We start from the raw sequence: 16,593 nt of genomic DNA on the forward strand, positions 1-16,593 counted from the left end.
AATTCCTTTTTCTACAAAAGGGGAGACGGAGGCGTGAGATAGGGAGTCCATACCTGAAGATGCATAGAAAGTAGAGGCCACACTGATTTACAGGTCAACGGTCTCCTAACTGGATTCCGCTTTTTCACCGCGCCTGCTTGCGTCATCTCAGCCTGTGCAGGCCTCAACTTAAGAGTTATGCCCTAGGTATTCGTCTAGGTCCTGACACTGCCCTAGTGCATAAGCCACGTATCCCCGGGTCTATAACTATTAGGGATATGGAAATCAAAACTACAGCGAGATTCAGTCCCTGGCCTCGCATAGTGGGTTAAGGATCCCGCGTTGCCGTGAGCTGTGGTGTAGGCCGGCAGCAGCAGCTGGGATTCCACCCCTAGCCTGGAACTTACATATGCCGGGAGAGCGCCCCCCCAAAGAAAAAACTCCAATGAGGTATCCACCCACACCTAAAAAAAGTCTACAAATAACAAATGCTTAGAGGGTGTGGAGAAAAGGGATCCCTCTTACACTGTTGGTAGGAATGTAAGTTAATGCAACTGCTGTGGAAAACAGTATTGAGGTTCCTCAGAAAACTAAAAATAGAATTACGGTATGATCCAGTAATCCCACTCCTGGGCATGTACCATGACAAAACAATGATTCAAAGTGATACATGCACCCAGTGTTGATTGAAGCACTACTCAAAGTAGCTAAAACTTGAAGAAAAAAAGAGAAAAACATAAATGGCCATTGACAGATGAATGAATTAAGAAGATACAGTAAATATGTACAATGGAATACCACTCAGCCATAAAAAGGAATGAAATAATGCCATTTTCACCAACATGGGTGCAACTAGAGATTATCATACTAAGTAAAGTAAGTCAGATAGAGAAAGACAAATACCATATATCACTTATATGTGGAATCTAAAATATGGCACAGGAGTTCCTGTTGTGGCTAAGCAGTAACAAACCTGACTAGTATCCATGAGGATGCAGTTCAATCCCTGGCCTTCCTCAGTGGGCTAAGGGTCTGGTATTGCTGTGAGCTGCGTTGTAGGTCACAGATGCAGCTCGGATCTGGCGTTGCTGTGGCTATGGTGTAGGTCAGCGATTGCAGCTCTGATTCAACCCTTACCCTGGGAACTTCCATATGCCTCCAGTGTGGCCCTAAAATGAAAGAAAAAATTTTTTAAAAGAAAACACATAAGAAGGTTGAATTGCCCAAGGTCCATAGTAACTAAGTGACAGAGCGTGACTTAGAACCTGAGCAGTAGGGCAGCACAGCCAACACCCTTTCAACCACTACACATGATGGGGCTGGAAAGTAGGCCAGGTCAGTCTGGAAAGGGCTGTGTACAGAAGAGCCTTGACATTCATACATAACTTGCCACAAATTATCCCTCAGTCTGTAACATTTTGCTAAGATAGGCAGTGAGGTGATGAATGAGCCCAGCGACTGCCCTGCACTGACACTCAGCTTTGCCTCTTATCATGAGTTAGTTTTCCTTTCCACTGTCACAAAACCATACTTCAGGAGTTCCCACTGTGGTGGAACAGGACTGGCGGTATCTCTGGAGTGCTGGGACACAGGTTTGATTCCTGGCCTGGAACAGTGGATTAAGGATCCAGTGTTGCTACAGTTGCGGGACCTGGCCCAGGAACTTCCCATGCTGCAGGTGCAGCCAAAAAAAAAAAAAAAAAAAAAAAGAAAAAAAAAAAGAAAAGAAAAAGAGAAAAAGACTTACTACTCTTGTCAAGAAGTCAATATTCCCTCAAATGATTAGCAGATTAATATGAACCCTATCAAAATTCCAATTATCTTTTTGACAAAAATTGACATGCTGAAGCTAAAATTCATATGAAAATTCAAGGTACCTAGAAAAGTAAAAATAATACTTAAAAAAAAAAGAGCCAAATTGGAGGACTCACTTCCTGATTTCAAAATTTATTACAGGGGTTCCCATTGTGGCACAGCAAAAACGAATCCGACTAGTATCCATGAGGTTGAGGGTTCCATCCCTGACCTCGCTCAGTGGGCTAAGGATCCGGCGTTGCTGTGGCTGTGGTGTAGGCCAGCAGCTGTAGTTCCGATTCAACCCCTAGCCTGGGAATTTCCATATGCCATGGGTGCAGCCCTTAAAAAAAAAAAAAAAACTTATTACAAAACTACAATAATCAAGATTGCGTACTTCTGGCACAAGGATAAACATATAAATCAGTGGAGTTGAACTGAGAATCCAGTAGTAAATTCAGACATTTTTGGTCAAAAAAGTTTTGACAAGGATTCCAAGATAATTCAGCGGGGGAAAGAATAGTCTTTTCAATAAATGGTGCTAGTACAACTGGATAGCCACATGCAAAAGAATGAATTTTTCTTTTTTTTGGCCAAGCCTGCAGCCTAGAAACAAATGTTCCCAGGGCCGGGAATTGAACCTATGCTACAGTAGTGACCCAAGTGACAATGCTGGATCCTTAACCTGCTGTACCACAAGAAAACTCCAAAAGAATGGATTTTTATCTCATATCATACATGAAAATAACTCAGAATGAATCAAAGACCTCAACATAAAAATAAACTTATAAAACTTTTAGACAGAAACATAAAACATAAATATTTGTAACATTGCATTAGGTAATGGTATCTTAATAAGATATTTAAAGCATGAGCAAACAAAGAAAATAAAACAGAAAAATCAGATGTCATCAAGATTGAAAACCTAGATGTGTCAGAGGACACCCTAAAGAAAGTAAAAAATAACCAGCAGAATTGGAGAAAATATTTGCAAATAATATTTTTGGTAAGGGTCTGGTTCCCAGAATACATATTAAGGACACTTACAACTCAACAATTAAAAGGCAGATAACCCAACTTTAAAATGGGCAAATGATTTAAATAGATGTTCCTGAAAGCAAGATATACAACTGGCAGTAAGTACATGAAAAGATGTTCAGCATCATTAATCATCAGGGAAATGCAAATTGAAACCACAATGAAAAACCACTTCATATGCACTAGAGTAGCTATATTAAAAAAGATTGACCATAAGTGTTATTGATGTGGATAAGTCAGAAGCTTCATACATTAGTAGCGGGGTGCCGCTGCTGTGTAAAATAGTTCAGCAATTTCTTAAAACTTGAAACATGGAGTTATTATATGACTTGGCGATTCCATTCCCAGGTATCTACCTACCTAAGAGAACTGAAAGCACAGGTCCACACAAAACTTGTATGCAAGTGTTTATTATTCATAATAACCCAAGAGTGGAAACAATCCAAATAGCCATTAACTGATGAATGGATATACAAGACATGGTATATTCATAGAGTAGAACATTATTCACTCTAAAAAAGATGGAGTTCTTTTTAAAAATTAAAAAAAAAATTTTGGGAGTTCCCGTCGTGGCGCAGTGGTTAACGAATCTGACTAGGAACCATGAGGTTGCGGGTTCGGTCCGTGCACTTGCTCTGTGGGTTGACAATCCGGCGTTGCCGTGAGCTGTGGTGTAGGTTGCAGACGAGGCTCGGATCCTGCATTGCTGTGGCTCTGGCGTAGGCCGGTGGCTACAGCTCTGATTGGACCCCTAGCCTGGGAACCTCCATATGCCGCGGGAGCGGCCAAAGAAATAGCAAAAAGACAAAAAAAAAAAAAAAAAAAAAAAATTTTGCCCATGCCCATGACATGTGGAAGTTCCTGGGCTGCACCACAGCAGCAATCTGAGCTGCTGCAATGACAAGGCCAGAAACTTAACGTGCTGTGCCATAAAGGAACTGCAGAAAAGACATGAAGTTCTGATGCATGCAAAACATGGATGAAATAATGAAAACATGCCAAATAAAAGATGTTAGACACAAAAGGCCACATATTGTACAATTCCATTATTTTAAATATCCAGAATAGGCAAATCCTTACAGACAGAAAGTAAATTAGCAGTTGCCAGGGACTGGGGGTGGGGGTGGGGGAATGGTGGGTGACTGCTAATAATACAAGGTTGTTTTGGGGGGATGATGACAACCTTGTGAATATACCAAACACCATTGAAATCTACACTTTAAAATGACGCATTTTTGACATGCGAATTTTGTCTCAACTTTTAAAAAAAAGAAGAAAGATTTAAAAATAAAATTTACAAGTATTTTTATTTATTTATTTATTCATTTATTTATTTATCTTTTGTCCTTTTAGGGCCGCACCCACAGCATATGGAGGTTCCCAGGCTAGGAGGTGAATTTGAGCTGTTGCTGCCAGCCTACGCAAGCCATAGCAATGCCAGATCCGAGCCACATCTGCGACCTACACCACAGCTCATGGCAACGCTGTATCCTTAACCCACTGAGCAAGGGCAGGGATCGAACCCGCAACCTCATGGTTCCTAGTCGGATTCGTTTCCGCTGTGCCACAACGGGAACTCCAAGTATTTTTATTTTAAAAGACATCGTATAAACACATCTAGATTTTTTTATTATTACTATTAATTTATTTATTTATTGCTTTTTAGGGCCACACCCTCAGCATATGAAAGTTCCCAGGCTAGGGGTGGAATCCAAGCTGTAGCCACAGGCCTACACCACAGCTCATGGCCATACCTCATCCTTAACCCACTGAGGGAGGCCAGGGACTGAACCCACAACCTCATGGTTACTAGTCAGATTCATTTCCGCTGAGCCACGATGGGAACTCCAAAAGAATCTAGATTATTAAAAGTGGCTGTGTCACAGAGAGGACAATCATCCTAAGGACAGCTTCTTAGCCTCTCTCCCTTTCTGATATGCCTTTCTGGTTGTGGGTCCCTGCCTTTCATTCTTGCTTTTTGGCACTGTCCTGATCCTGCTTATAGTAGCTCCCACTAAAATTCCAGCCCTGCCTTCTCAATCACTGAATCCGAAGCCAATTTCTGATTTTCTAGAATTTAGTCAGCCTATTTCTCTGATGTAGGTAAGCCCTAGTTACTCTCAAAATTCACCCTTATTTAAAAAAAAAAAAAAACTAGGCTTGAAATATATAACATCTATTTTTAGTGTTTAAACTAAAGACAGCACAGATTCTAATCAGGTTCTATCATTGTTAATAAGTCCTTCCTCCAGCTTTTTGGCTCCAAATGAGAGAACAGAGCTATCTGATTGCATGAGTTCATGGTGCAATTACTGGCATTCCACAAGCAAGCAGTAATGCCAAAGAGAAATGAAAACAGGCATTTTACGGAGTTCTCTGATGGCCTAGCGAGTTAAGGTTCCTGCATTTTCACCACTGTGGCTCTGGCCGCTGCTGTGGTGCAGGTTCAGTCCCTGGCCAGGACCTTGCATGGGCTGCCAGTGTGGCAAAAAAAGAAAAAGAAAAAAAAAATTAGAGAGAACCTGAAATAAACGTTGCAACTCTCATTAAAGAAAAGAAAGAAAATGGACATTTCAATTAAAAAAAAATGAAACAAGTCAGGGAAAAGGGAGAACCATCTCTCCTGAAAGTTCCAGCTTTCTGTAACAGTTGCTCCTAATAACGGAGTTCAAGGATGCATCTGAGAAGCCCACTAGTGTCCTAGAGTTTCTCTTAGGAATTTCCGACATTTCAGTGAGAATTTTCACATGTAGCTTAACATTTCTAAAGTTGATTTAATTGTCAAGTTAGAACTAATTAGGGGGAGAGTAGATGGGAGACAGAATGACACCTGTTTCCCAGGATAGCGAGAGTTTTGTAGGATGAGTGCAGAAGGCTGGAGATCAGAGAGAGTTCACTGAGGTGGGGTGACCCAGAAGACACAGGAGGGAAGGGGCCAGATGAAGGACATGGCAGAGGAGATGTGGCAAAAATAGAGGCAACACTTCCTCCTTGGAGGATGGAGAGAAGGATGGGTGCTCAAGTGTGGATAAAGTGGCTCTGAAATGGCAACAGGAACAATAAGGAAGCTAGAGGTGGCCTACACTGTCAAGTTCCTAGTTAACTTTGCTTTTGGGATATGACGTTATGTGCACAACTAATGTTGCAAGAAACAAGTCCTATTTCCTTAGAGTGTTCTTTTTTTTTTTTTTTTCACCTTTCTATTTATTTATTTATTTATTTATTTATTTTTGTCTTTTTGCTATTATTTCTTTGGGCCACTCCCGTGGCATATGGAGGTTCCCAGGCTAGGGGTCGAATCAGAGCTGTAGCTGCCGGCCTACAACACAGCTCATGGCAACGCCGGATTGTTAACCCACTGAACAAGGGCAGGGACCGAACCTGCAACCTCATGGTTCCCAGTCGATTCGTTAACCACTGCGCCACAATGGGAACTCCCAGAGTGTTCTTTCTCATTCTTTTTTTAGACTTTGAGGACCTTAAAGAGCTCGTGCAAAGTGGGCTGAATTTGACTGAAGAATCAGAATGACACAAGCATTTATTTCACCCAACATTTAACTTAGTTTCACCAGAATTTTTTTTTATTAATTTTTATAATTCTACCACTTCTCAATGATCACAGTATAGTAGACTAAGCCTCAGTTTTTAAAAGAGAATCCTTTTACACCCTCTGGTCTTATAACCCCAAAAGAGATGTGAGCTGACAGTCATGTTCTGGGCCCACTCTCAGCTGCAGAAAAGAGTCTATTGTAGGGAGTTCCCATCATGGCTCAGTGGTTAACGAATCTGACTAGGAACCATGAGGATCCTAGTTGGATCCCTGGCCTTGCTCAGTGGGTTAAGGATCTGGCGTTGCTGTGAGCTGTGGTGTAGGCCGATGGCTACAGCTCCAATTAGACCCCTAGCCTGGGAAACTCCATATGCCGAGGGTGTGGCCCTTGAAAAGACAAAAAGACAAAAAAAAAAAAAAAAAAAGAGTCCATTGTATTCTCTCAAAGTTAACACTGCCCTGTTACCCTTAGCCTCCAACACAGCATCTCACCTCCATTTGACCAATTAAGTGAACATTTCAAATAAATCACTAAGAAGCACTATAGCTGGTCATTTTTTGCCAGCATAGATCAGCTTTCACTCCATTAAGTGAAATTCTAAGATAAAAAGTTCTTTACTTAGTTTCTGTTTTTTGTTTTGTTTTGTTTTTTGTTTTTGTCTTTTTGCCTTTTCTAGGGCTGCTCTGGCGGCATATGGAGATTCCCAGGCTAGGGGTCTAATCAAAGCTGTAGCCACCAGCCTACGCCAGAGCCACAGCAACGCGGGACCTGAGCGTCTGCAACCTACACCACAGCTCACGGCAACGCCGGGTCCTTAACCCACTGAGCAAGGCCAGGGATTGAACCCGAAACCTCATGGTTCCTAGTCGGATTTGTTAACCACTAAGCCATGACAGGAACTCCAGTTTATCCATATTTTTAATTAGAATTGCAAAGAGTGAACTCCATTATTTGCTGGAATCTGCTGTAAATTCTACTGTAAGGAAGGAAACTCCATCAAGTCAACATCTGTAGATGAGAATTAAACTCAGGATTGGAAGGGCCCCTTCAAAATCATCTGGTCTAACCCCCTTTTCAATGTGTTGATCTATTACACTGCTATCAAATGGTACTTCCATCTAAATCCAACCCCCCCCACCAGTGAGAATTCACTCTCAAGTTAATTTTTAGAGAATTCTGTAAAAAAGAATTGCCACAGAATAAACCCAAACCTTTTGCCTTACTGCTTCTGCCCTCTGGCCTAGTTATTTGTTCCCTTAGAGCCACACAGAACAAGTTCAAGGCCTTTTTAATATGTCTGCTCTCTGGATGCTAAATATAGAAATCAAGAACAGCTTTCCAATATCTATAATTCACATCCTTGGCAAGTAGCCTTAATTATTTTGGGGAAACTGATGCACTTGTAGTTTTACTCTCTTGATAGTAAGAGAACAATTCATCTATTCCTGGGGTGATAAAAAAAATTTTCAATCTTCATCAACTGTTACAGAAAATTCATAGTTTTCTATGTGCCACAAAGTTTAAAATAAACTAAGTTTGCAAACACATCATGCTAAATACATCAAATTATTTAATTTTTTTATTATGACAATTGACACATATTAAGTGAAAGAAATGACAGAAGTATTATAATAAAACATTTTGAAAGAAAAAGTTACACAATTAGGCCAATAGCCATAAAATAGCTTTAGGCCTGTTTTTAACACCAAGGGTTCTGATCAGACTGTAGTGAGACATTGAACATTTCATTAACAAAAATATTGGCACAAGCCACAACATATTTTGGTTGCCACTTACAAGGAATATTGTATTTAAACACGATGCACTGCAATTCTAACACACTAGGTGTTCACACACTGCAGTTAACCCCTGAAGCTTTAAGCTACCAGGAATTCCCATATTTTCTATGCACAAAATTTACTTTGTGCGTTACTGGAATTACATTTCCAGTTTTCACATCTCTTCCCCCCCTCACATGCAGTATGTTATATGTGGCAGAGAGCAAGCCAGCTTCTCTTGTTTGACTAAAATCACATTCTTATTACCTCAAAAGTTTTTTGCTCATCTTGGAGCGTTTGCTTGAGCTCTCATCTCCTAAAAACAAAATAAAGCATTCTGAGAACATATTCCAGGAATAATTTTTTTATGCATAGGAAAATAAAGCATTTCATATAAGCATGTCTAATTATCCAAGGGGCATTCTGATCAAACACTCCTTGGATCCTAGCTATTATTTTAAAATTAAAATGAAAATTTAACATACCATCTACAAATTCTTATCTGGAATTTGTATTCTTTGCCTGCAAATTCATGATTCCCAGGCTTCATCTCTGAACCTATGAGGATAGCAAAGAAACTGACATCCTATATTAGCTGACGACAGATAAAGGTAACTTATGTAGAAGTTATGAGTTTAATTCTATACAAGAACACACTTGTGCTGTAACGGTGAAAAATCAGAATGGCAAGTTACCAGATGGCCAAAAGTACTGGCATTTTAACAAAGGTATCAATATAACTTACGTAAAATGTGCCATGTAAAAGACTGCTAGAACAGGCAGCTCTACAAGATTTCAAAATACTTTTATCAAATAAGAAGGGAATTGACTTTGAATCTGATATCCCTTCCTGCCATGCCTCCAGCAAATATTCCTGTGGAAGTAAAATCTACTGAATTAAGTCTACAAGAACCAAATCAAACAATTCTAGTTTTTCCTTCTTTTACAGAAAGAAACCAAGCCCTGTCCCACCTCCGACTCCACCATCCCATCACAGGACACATCCTTTCGAGGTGTATACAAAACCTCCTGGCAGGTTTGGGCAAACTACAATTCTGATACCATTATCAATAAACTACTTTGAACGAAACACGAGATCGATGTCGAGAAAACCCTAGTTCGGCATCATGAAAATCACGCACTGTGAGAATATGCTGCTAACGGCCAAATTTGGGCTATTATAGCTGTCCTGAAGTTGAAAACCCATTTACACTCATATAAACTAGAGGTGTGTGTATATGTATGTGTCTACATGTGTGTGTAATTTTCATGCAATGATCATAAAGCTTTGGAAACAGGGTTAATAGCCTAACTTCAAGGCTTGTCCATATAGCAGTATTGACATGCACCAACTCTGCTAAAGGGCAGGAGAATGAAAAAGACCATGGCACAATTTTTTAAACAATTTTAGGTTTAATTACATAATGCACCTGTAGATGTTCTAGCATAAACACAATTGTAAAAATCTACATCCTATTTTAGGGTATTTTTCCACCTCCCATCCCTTAAAAGCTGTACAGTTATAAAAAAATGTGACTCTCAAGCAAAATAAACTTTTTTTTTTGCAACATACAAAATAAGTTAAATGATTCAGAAGGTCTTGAGCCATTAAGTTTCCCAATGACTGTGTTCTGGCCATCCATAAGCATGACATGCAGCTAGCTCCTGGTCTATGACCAGAACTCAATAAATACAGGTCAAACAAAACCCCAAAGGCTTAAATTAGATTTCTTTAGAAACTGATGAAAGTCAAGAAAATATATAGTTAGGGTTAGCAATTCCATTCTTAACTTACATCATCCAGTGGCAAAATGAACAAGGCAGGTCTCTCAGTCCTTAAGTGCATTTTCTAGCTTGTACCGGTTTTGGCAAAAAACACAAATGCAGTTTGTTTTAAAATTTTTTTTTTTTCTCATTCAAAATGTCTTAAGGAGCTTAATAAATTTCTACTTGTCTAATAAAGTGTTATGCCCTCTCATATAAATTATGCATAGAATAGATATCTTAGTAAAATAAAAATAATATCTTTATTAACTGAAGTCACTATAATGTGCCAGAATTAGGTTTGCAGCATTTCCCAGAGCAAAAATGGTATAAATATAACATGAAAAAAAATTGAGCTCACATGACCAAAATGAAAAAAAAATTACTAATGGAATCATATTCTAACCAATTTCTGAGAGGGTTTATATGAGTTTTAAAAAATTGTTGAGTGTACCATCTATAGTAGTTATATACCAAGCATACTACATTTTGGCTTATAATGACTCTTTGCTTGCTGGGGAATGATTATCTTCAATATAAGTTACATAGCAATTTGTTATTTAGCAATTCTTGGCACTCAAAAATGTTCAGGATAATTTGAGGGAAATATTTTTGAAAGCAAATTATTAAGTATACACATAACACAATAACTCAGTTTAAATACATTGATAGGAAAGGGTCTTGTCTTCCAGGAGTGGCATAAAAACAATGAAGGAAATCAGCTTGCCATTTGCAAGGTACACACTGGGAATGGTGATAAAATAGGAATGGACTGTATGCTAAGAAAGTTTAATAGAAGGTAGTAAGCAGAGGACTAGATAGATACAGAAAGTATGCAATCTTGGCATTCTTGCTTCTTGGAAGAACCAGGAATATATCTTTAGGATGTCAAACCAAGAAGAGGAACTTCACTATTTTTCTCTAGGCTTTCTATAATTAAATGAAGTTCATCATTTCCTATCAGTTATAATTACATCTTTTTAAATAATGTCAAATCATAATTTCAAAGGGCTCATTTTAATTTCTTCTAACATCTAAGGTGTATATATACATAGTAATATATATATATACACACACGTACACATGTATATGTTCATTTCATTTAAAAAGATATCTGGGTATTTGAATACTTGTCCTACAGCTGCGAGGCAATGCCATGTATCAGGACCTGTTCTGCTGTGTTGGTGAAGGGCAGAGTTCACAACTTTTTATGAAAGGTAAACTTTTAGATTCATTAGGTTCCTTTGAATTGCATGGTGGAACAAACTGCTGAGTGCTTAACATCTTTTATCCTCACAAACATAAGCTAAAAAGGCATTCCTTGTGACAAAGGAAATTCCATCAATCCCACTTCAAATAGCTAACAATTTCCCATCTCTTAAACTCTAAATAACAAGTAAATGCCTACATTTCCTTAATACATGTTCTTCGCCCAATGCGTTATTACAAAATGGGTTCTATCAACTGAAAAGTAAAAACTGGAGTTTGCAATATCCTGTTAATTTGTTTAAAAATTCTTTTCTCAACAACTTCTTTAGCATATGAAGTCTTTGATTCTTTGGTAGGTCATTAAACAAAAATTATGAGTAGGCATGAATTTACTCTAAATGAAACTCCCTTTTACTCTTGGAATCTGCGACCTTGACCAACTGGAAAGATGTGCCAAGGAAACCCAACGTCAAATAACAGGTATATTCTTGAAAATATCTCTGCCATCATTCTCTAGTAATGTGCCAACAACAGAAACTGTTTACACGAGACACTATTTATTTCATCAGTACAAGTCTACAAAACTGTATATTTTCTGTGTTCTTTTCATATAGTTTAATTTGAAGCTTCTGCTTCGTGAAAATCTGGCTAATTTTCAAACCTTAACAGAAACTGCAAACTAAAAGTTCTGATTACTAAACTACATCTCCCCTTAATACATCTGCTAGAGACTCTGGAGTTTAATATTAGAAGTCTAATTTACATTTCCAAAAAGGAAGTGTGAAGGATCCAAGGGTTCTATTACACAGCAGTTACTGTGAGCCTAAATCCATGGTTAGTGCTCTAATAATAAGGATCCAAGATGTCCTAAACTCTAGATGGACTGCTGCTTTCCTATACCCTGTCCAGTTCCTGATGACTGAATTATGTCTTTGGATATAGAACATTCACTTTCCCCTAAATTTTATTAACTTCTTTAAAGCATGGTCAGCGTTAATATTTCAGCAAACACAGACTCTTTGAGGAACTCAATCTAAACACCAAGCAGCAGAATTGTTTTGAAACTGTTCAACATTTAATCAGCCGTAATTAACTTATCTGCATAATAATAATTTTACGTATCAGGTGCTTGGATTGCACTCCTTGTAGATGAAACATAGTTAACTGGTTTAATCAGAATGAAAAGGGAATTAGAAAGGAAACACTCACTATCAGGTTCACAAACACTTAATTCAAGTTTGGTACATAAGAGGCAGCAAAAGTGGTATCATAACCCATGTCAGTGGGACATTTGCTAAATGGAATACTCAGTCTTTTTGCTCTCTATAGCAGAAGGGTAAAAAGAACTCTTTATTTCACATGAGGCATCCTGTAAAATAAATAATCTGCCCATTCAACAGTTCTTCTTGTTACTTGCTTAAATGAAGAGAACTAGCAGGCTGAAGCAGAAGCTGGTGTGTCCAGAGGTAGAGATAGGGTACACGGGAGTTTCTACACCTTAGTGGCTTTACCCAGTTGCAGGACTAAAACTGGTAGAGGGAGGCTGGGGGCAGGATAGTCCACCTGCACATGTGTGAACCACTTACCTTGCGTTAATAAGAATTTTCCTATTGCCTGCCTATTTTAGATAGTTGAGAAAAGGCTAACATTCTTAACTGACTTTCAAATAAATGAACCAAACCTTGCCAGAAAGCAGGCCTGGTAAGTCAGGGTGGCTCCTTATAGTCCTGCTTACTGTCTGTGAATGTAAAAGCCCTTCCCTCCCTTCCGGTGGAACATTGTCTCAAAATAACACTCACAACTTGTCTGGAACCACATGCTACTGGTGCATCCTCTTTTTCGGCTGCTTTCATTATTTTATTTTTTATACAGATACATACACATTGCTAGAATCAAAGCAAAAATATTAATGGGCAGGTACTACAGAACTAAAGTGAACCAAAACAAATTAAAGAACCAACAAGTGAGGAACAATAGCTATAAACTTTCAAGGCCAAAAGATTTAAGGGCAACACCTGTTGAGGAAGGAAAAGGAGTATAAAGTTTTCTAGAGAGGTATTTATAATGGAAGTCTAATGCCAGCTTTTTAATAATAAAAAAGAGAAGTGCCTTATTATACACTGCCTAGCACATATAATGCTTAATTTGGAAAGAAAAATCAATGAAGTTCCTTGGGCCAGCAGCAGATATGGTGTGTCCATTGCCGGCAACAGACACAACACTTGAACAGAAAACCCAATCCCAGGGCAAAGGTATTCACAGAAGTAATGGCTGAAGGTTTCAGAATTTGACAGGCAAGATTTAATCACAAGTGCTACACTTTGTACAATGTTATTTATGGCTCTGCCTGAAATTTTACAGCTATAACAGAAACTAAATAAGACAAAGTTCATATTTTAGTGTCAATTACATGTTAGATAGTTAGTTAGTTACAAATCTCTTTTTCTTGAAACAAAGGGCTTATCTTTCTTTAAAGTGTTGAGATGTTTGAAATGGATGTCATACCTATTAAGTATGGTCATTTTCAATCAACTCTATGTTGGTTGTGTGACTTGTAATGAATTTTAACAGAAGTCTAATGGCCAAAGGCCAAAACTACATTCAAACCCTGCTAATATATCCAGGCAGATAGTAAAGTCCAACACACACACATACACACACACATATACACACACATACATGCTAAAACTCAAACTAAAAACCTCCCAAAGGAACTGCTTTGTTTGTAGACTTCAATTTGAAGTAGATACTAAGGGCAAGAATAGACCAAAATTCACCTGAAAATACTTTCCTTCTTCAAATGTGCTAAAATACCGCTGTCAGCCTAGAATCCATCTCTACGTGTATGTTATGTATAGATGTACTTTTTTTTAAAGAATATTTTAGATATTTAAATATTAAGTGGCCAGAAGACAAGAGTTACACATCTGCAAAGTTTACAGTCCACCTGGGCCTTAAGAAAGTCCACACTCATTTCACTAATAACTCTTCATGATAACATATTAAAGGCCACCTCATCACCACTGCATAAAGCTGTTTTGAAAAATTTCTTGCTAGCACAATCTGGCTTCAAAGTTTCATTATATATTTTACTGTACAAATGCTTTTCAGATGATTTTTTTTTTTTTTAAACAAGAAACTCTGCTATAACAGAAACTTAGGTTAGAGTTTTTGATGATGGTATTTTCTTGGTCTCTTCTTTATTAAAGTGTGGTTATCTCCATAGTAAACAAGTTGATTTCATGAATGTTGTTACTAAATGACTTATGTACGATGTTATCTACAATTCTCAAACTGCAACAATACAGACTTGAACTTTAAATAGTCTGTTAATCATCATCTATGCCGTGAATGTTTAAATATAGTATATATTTAATATGAAAAAGCTAAAGCACAAGTGCTTTCTCCCACCCCTAATTCTGTTTTGGGCCCTCATAGAGTCGGAATGCATTCTTATCTACCCTTTTCACAAAGTCAGGAGAGCTCAGGAAATATAAAGTCAAAAATATACAAATCTTTGTTGTTATAATAAGATTTTTTTTTTCCATGAATGAAATTACCAAGGACCATGAACTTGGAAAAAGAAAATCAAAAGGAATTTACAGCAATTATTTATCTTCAAAGTTCAAAACTGGTCACTTCACAGAAAGACTTCAGGGTTTGTTGAAATTTTTCTTCTAAAAAGTCATTCTGTAGTGGAGTTTTCTAGGAAAAATAAAACAGCTTTTAATAACTGGCCCGCTGGTGTGAGAGCTACCGTGGAATAAATTAGCACAAAAAATGGAAAAAAAGTTTTATAACTGTTCACTGTTACAGACATAATCAACAAGGTCAGTCACTCTCAAAAGCTCATCTTCCTCCTCTTCTGGTGCCCCTGCCTCCTGGCCACCACTCGTCCCATTGGGGGCTAGGCTTGCACTGGCTGTGCTGCTGTCCTTGGGGGTCTGTGGCTTCTCGGCTGGCTTGCCAATCAAGTTCTCAATGGCTTTGCCAGGACTCTGTCCATTGGTGGAAGGTAAGTCCACTAAGCTATAGTCCAACGGGCTCTCCACCTTGCTTACGTTTTCAAAGTCCTCTTCCTCGTCGCTGTCTATCCGATAGGGCCTCTTGGTGCTCTCCTGCTCTGCGGGCAAGACCCTGGGCTGGCTGTCACGGGCAGGCTGAGCTGCATCTCCATGAGCATTGTCACAACTCTCCTCTTCGTCTGTCTCGATCCGGTGTAGCCGTTTTCGGGATGGTTTACCTTCCTCTTCCTCGTCCTCGTCTGCTTCCGAATACTCATCTGTGCTTCGACCCCGCTTTCGAACTGACCGCTTTGATTTTTTAGCTAATTCATCATCTTCAGAGTTCTTGGACATATAGCTCTCTAGAACAAACAGGACATTGAAGCCGTTGGTAAAATTATCCATTAACAGATTTAAGCCATTCTTTTCCTCCCCATATTCACACCACGTCCTGCTTTCAGACTTGCGTGCACATAAATACTTCCCTTCTGTAACTGGCCTTATTTCTCTCTCAGTTCCACAGCAATGCCCAGTGTGAGTCATGGAATACTTTACCGATGGTTTTAGGAAAGAGCAGAATCCTTAAAGTGAATGAAGATGGGCTGCTCACAAACTAACAAAGTTCTTCCTACTAGCCCTCAAATTAGGGAGTCATCTAAACACGCTGATAAGATAAAAACTGGGCACCCAATTCAGGACATGTGCAATGCTGCACTAGCTCTCATCCCATGGTATCAAGTGTCCTTGGTGGTCCTTAAATGTCTCATCTTCTTGTCTAGACTTACACCCAGGTGACCTCACCTGGCTTCCTGGCTCTGCACACCATCTGCATGCTGATGACTCTCACATTTGTTTTAGGCAGCCAATCCCCAAGTTCCAGACTCATGTTGCAAACTGCCGACGCAACCGCTATGCCTGGATTTCTAAAGGGGCAGAACGAAGCGCCTAAGCTTCCTCCTCAGACCTGGGTGTTCTCATCGCCGTCATCTTGGTCACTGGCAACTCTATTCTTCCAACCGCTCAGTCATCCCGGACCCTTTTCTTCTCCCATCTAACCCAATACTGAATCCTTTGGGTCTACCTTCAAAATACACTCATAATTTGACTGCTTTTCACCCCTTTACTGGCTACTGCTCTGCTCTCACCTCCCATCATTTCTTGCCTGGCCTATTGCAATGGCCTGCTACCCAGGCTCCTAGATTCTCTCTCTGTCCCCTTCAATTCACTCATAACACAGCTACCACAGCAAATGAAATCCTAAGTCAGATCATGTTATTCGTTTGCTGAAATCTGCCAATTATTTCTCATCTACACAGAATAAAATCCGAAGTCTACACAATGGCCTACTGCACTATACGATGTGGTACCCGCTAACCATATATGCCTATTTTAAGTTTAAATGTATTAAAATTAAATAAAATTGAAAATGCAGTTTCTGTCACACCAGCCACATTTCAACTGGTGGCTACACTACTG

General features: G+C 39.0%; 1 protein-coding gene across 1 annotated transcript in view; it reads right to left on the minus strand.

Annotated features, from left to right (window-relative positions):
* RSF1 (remodeling and spacing factor 1) overlaps positions 7,924-16,593 on the minus strand; it is a gene marked incomplete in the record, with an annotated part of 156,297 nt that continues 147,627 nt past the window's right edge. The window contains 1 exon segment of the mRNA NM_001142834.2: positions 7,924-15,479. Coding sequence (NP_001136306.2) covers positions 14,908-15,479 — 572 coding nt within the window.

The sequence above is a fragment of the Sus scrofa genome, chromosome 9, assembly GCF_000003025.6.
Source record: "Sus scrofa isolate TJ Tabasco breed Duroc chromosome 9, Sscrofa11.1, whole genome shotgun sequence".
NCBI classification, from domain to species: Eukaryota; Metazoa; Chordata; class Mammalia; order Artiodactyla; family Suidae; genus Sus; species Sus scrofa.